Source organism: Aphanomyces invadans (genome assembly GCF_000520115.1).
Source record: "Aphanomyces invadans strain NJM9701 unplaced genomic scaffold supercont1.14, whole genome shotgun sequence".
Lineage (NCBI taxonomy): Eukaryota > Oomycota > Saprolegniomycetes > Saprolegniales > Verrucalvaceae > Aphanomyces > Aphanomyces invadans.
Window position 1 is genome coordinate 832,316 of NW_008580159.1, and position 4,403 is coordinate 836,718.

At 55.7% G+C, this 4,403-nt stretch overlaps 2 protein-coding genes across 2 annotated transcripts; both read right to left on the minus strand.

Annotated features, from left to right (window-relative positions):
* Positions 1-24: 24 nt before the first annotated feature.
* H310_07632 (hypothetical protein) lies at positions 25-912 on the minus strand (the record flags this gene model as incomplete). The annotated part of the gene is made up of 1 exon (XM_008873044.1): positions 25-912. Exon 1 carries the CDS (start codon positions 883-885, stop codon positions 25-27), a length of 861 nt encoding a protein of 286 aa, XP_008871266.1. The 5' UTR covers positions 886-912.
* H310_07633 (hypothetical protein) lies at positions 901-4,403 on the minus strand. The gene has a single exon (XM_008873045.1). It carries the CDS (start codon positions 4,119-4,121, stop codon positions 3,255-3,257), a length of 867 nt encoding a protein of 288 aa, XP_008871267.1. The 5' UTR covers positions 4,122-4,403; the 3' UTR covers positions 901-3,254.

Below are 4,403 nucleotides of genomic sequence, written 5' to 3' on the forward strand. Positions count from 1 at the left end.
CTTGAGGCAAGGCAATCAAGTATCTCAATACTTTGGGCTCAAACCACCTTCTGCTGCACAGTATTTGCACTCGAAGCAACAATAATATGATTTGAACTCTGCTTTGTGTTGAAGCTTGGACATGCTAATTGGAGCAGTCGTTGGCACTGCCACGGACGGCCTGAACAGCGAGATGTGTAGTGGCTTGCCCGTGACCACGGCCTGAAGGATCTGAATGATCGCTGGCATTGCCATTTTGCTCACGTCCGTGTCGTCCAGTTTGAGCAGCACATCACCAACACGTAAACCCGCCTTAGCGGCACTTGAATCGGGCTGCAACGTCGACACTTGAACTCCACAAACCCCACGGACGGGTAGTACGCCAAATCCCAGCAGTCCGCTTTCCTTGGTCACGACGATTTGCTTGTATGGAAACGCCGACGAACCTGAATGCTGCGTGCTGCCTGCACCGGTCGATGCTGCTTCGAGTTGCATCGATTGAGTGCAGGCAGGTGTCGTGACTGAACTCGAATCAACCACAGGCGTCCGAGAGACAGGGATCGTCGATGCGGCAGTTGGGCCAGTGGGTGAAGTCTCCCCAACGGGCACTACTTTGTCTGTGTTCTCTACGCGCGACAACGTCGTTTGGCCTTCCACCGCCGATAATGGTGCGTCTGTGGCCGCATGGAATGCGGAATTGGGTTCATCTTCGAACGCCTGATGGTCACCTTCTGTGCTCATGATGGCGCTACCTTCGACAGGTGCTGCGTCTTTGGTAATTCCATTCATGTACTCAATAGAATTCAAGGCATCGACGAGCATTGCGTCGTCCAGCATGGCATCGTCGTGGAACGGCGCGTTCATGACGACCTTATGGGACAGAGGAAAGCGAGTTTGGCGAGGCATTCCCGCCAGATTATCCGGGATTTCTCCACGATTATCCGGATATCTCGAGTTGAAAAGGCGCACGACGATGCGAGCAAGGTGGCAGGAATGACGGAAGAAGCATCACGCCGACAGAAAACTGGCGACCCCTTGCCGGCAATGAAGCCCAATACGTCACGAACGATGAACGCCAGTCAACGAGGTGCATCATCAAGTCAACCTCGTAGCCACCATGTCGAGAAAGTCTTGAGAAATCACCCTGGGTTGCCCCGACGACTTCAAGCGGCCAAACCGACAGGGGCGTACAAGTGGATCGAACAACTGCCACGGAAATTGTGTGTGTCACGGAAAAGTCCCGCGCACGTGCTCCTGCGATGTAGGCAGCTCCTTGACCAAAGTCGCAACCTTGCACTGGAGTTTGACGTGAACGAACTCGATGCGATCAAGCATCGGTTGAGGGTGCGAATGGAGACGCTGTGGGAGGAGTTGAAGATTCCCCATGTCGATCGCGACTCGTTTCTTGTATTGCACGGGGGATGTATTCCAAGCTTAGTGCACCAAGTCCAGTTGCTCACGGTGCATTTTCAGTGCACGCTGCGTGTTTTACACTGCATTCAGTATCGTGAAGAATTGCTCGAGCAAGCCCGCGAACTACATGCGGCAATGGACAATGAAGTGTGGATGCAATCTATGATTCAGGTGTCCGTGGCAACAGTCGAAGCGATTGAAATGTGGCGCGATACGCTCTGGTTTCCGCATGCCTTTCGCACAAAACATGGTCCAAACTACCTGCTCAAGATGGTTGCCGACTGCTCGACAATGGAATTTGAGCGCGCTTGTTGTCCAATACTGGCGCCATTGGATCCCCCCAATCGTGCAAACGTTCAAGTTGGTCAGTTTAACGCAATGGCGCCGTCGCCGCGACAATGGCGAGCTGCCCGAACATTGAAGGGCGAAGCAGACGTGCACATGCAGGTCGTCGCCATGCACGCGCAATGGGCGAACGCGGAACAATTCGTGCCACTCCTGAAGTGGGATGCGACTCCAATGCAAGCCGCATCCGTCACGCCACCTGTTCAAATTCGGTCTTTCGCCAACACCCCTTGCTTCATCCAGCAGCCGTGGACGAGTTGCGTCCGGTTGACGACTGTCGTGGCCATTGCGACGATGCAACGGCGATGGCGTGCACGGAAGACGATCCAGGGACAGCATATTCCAAGCGAACGGCGGGAAAATCCAAATGCCTTGCCACCGCTGCTGCTTCGTGCAACTTCGATGTCAAGCTCTTGGGCTCCATTGGCAATTCGACTTGACCATGTTCCGCATTGCGTCGTGGACCGCATCATGACGTATGAAAGTGTGTTGGTGCCACACCATCTCCCTTGTGCGCGAGGCAGTGAAGTTGTGGAAGCGCAGCCCCGATCTGCAACTGTGACTGCTTGGATTTCTCTGCAGCCACCGAGACCTTCCATCAAGAAAGCTGCCGTCCGACGTATCGCGAAGGCCTGGAAAGGTCACCGCCAACGCCACCTGGATGCCAAGAAACAGGAAAAACTCCGAGCATATCGTGACCTTTGGCTGAATTCCCGAAGTCACAAGCCCACACCGCAGGCAGGTGCGTCGATCAGTATGACTCCGTTGGACAGCACAAAGCGACATGAAATGAGCCATCTACCTGAAGTCACGAATGCTACTGCGACTGTCCTTGCTACCATTACATGTCAACTCCCCTCAACCACGACAAATGAAAACTTCGCCGCGACTTTAATCCAACGGTGGTGGCGCACGTGGTGTCATTGTCAAGCAGTCAAGCAGCCGATCGAGCCACGACGTCGCCCGTTGCCAGGACCACCCCTACGCCCATTCAAAGCAGTGATGTCGAAGCCAGGACCACCCGTAAGCCCATTGAAAGCAGTGACGTCAAAGTTTCAAGTATGGTGGACTCGATTTCGCCATGCGAACGAGCACGGCCGATGGGTGGCGCTGGACAAACTCACCAAAAGACGTATCCAACACGCTGTTGTGTCGATCCAGCACCGATGGAAATCGTACCTGCAGCAGAAAATACAACGAGCAAAGTTGACTGCGCTTCGCGCAGCGACGTGGTTGTCCCACCGCCAGAGCACTTCGTTGCAAACAAGGATCCAAATCGATTCAACAGTGCAGACGACATGGGCAGACGCAGAGCCTGTGCCGCACGGTCGTGGGTGTGAGCCATCGGTTGTGTGCTATCGACTCGAGCATTGGGTCGTGGAGCACGTGCAGTCGACGAATCCGAGCCCAATCGCGTGCTTTTTGCATGTTCAAGTCATCGAGGACCCGACGTCACTCTCGATATGCACATTTCAAACCCCCCATCAGCCGTACCACCACGATGTCGTCGAGTGGTATCACGTGTCGTTTTTCGTGCCAGGTGTGGCCATGAAGCACACGACGGTCGTCGTCACGATCGTGGGGGTCACGCTTTGGAAAAAGTACAAATTTCTTGGCCAAATGACAGGTCCTCTCCACGTCGCCGCCCCCCGTGCGTGCCATGAGGCGCGCCATCCCGTGTTTCTCAAACCAGGCAAACCCAGTGTCGTGTATTGCAACGACAGTGCTTCGACGAGTTTGTTGACGGCGGAGGTCCGGTGGTCTTGCGCGCCCGTACCATGCCGCATGTCGGGACGCACGGCGGGGTTTCTGAGCTCCATGGGCGACTCGACAAGACATGGGGGCGACGCGTTCTTTATGGGTGTGTTCGACGACAACCACCTTGTCGTGTACTTGGACGCGAATCGATCGAAACCCGTGCTGCGACTCGACTTAAAGTGCGTGCATTCGTTCGTGATGGACAACACGGACGACTCGCCGTGCGTTCGCATGCAGTTCGTCGACTCTCGGAACCACATGCACCTCTTTGTGTTTGAGTGTCGCGGCAACGACGGGCTCCAAGAAGCGCGCAAGTGGGCAGCCGTTTTCACCAACGCCACAGCACGCTGAGCACGCTCGTGGAGGACGGTTGTCCCAACGACGACCCGCGCGCACAACTTGCCATCACGCAATCCATGCCTGCCCTTGTCGTTCCAACCACTGACACTTCGCCCAGTCGCATCCTGCAGACTGGTCAAACCATCAAGTGTTTCTCTGTCGCCTCGCTCGCGCCGACATTTCATCCCATTCAAGACACGCCTGGATGCCCTTGCAGAACTGTCGTTGTTCAGCGTGATGGGAGTGAGCCAGCTAGGGCGCGGCGGGGTCGGTGAGCTGTACCCCATACTCAAGCAATGACAGCGCCATCACCCCACACACCTCGCGTCAATGCTCAACGATTGCCAACGCAAGTGGCCTGGTGCGACCGGCTGCGACACGACCTTGTCCATTGGCAGCTGTCCGCCGCGGCCCTCAATACAGCACAACATAAAAGCGACGGCACGACCGCTCTGTCCATGAAGTATTCAACGCTGCCACCGGACGTCCTCGTGTAGGCGACTGCCCAACAGTGTGACGCCGCACTTGGTCGTGATCGATGTCTTGAATCATACGCCGAGTTTCCCGAG

Coding starts and splice junctions, on each gene's coding strand:
- H310_07633 (XM_008873045.1), bottom strand. CDS start 4,121: ATGGGGTACAGCTCACCGACCCCGCCGCGCCCTAGCTGGCTCACTCCC.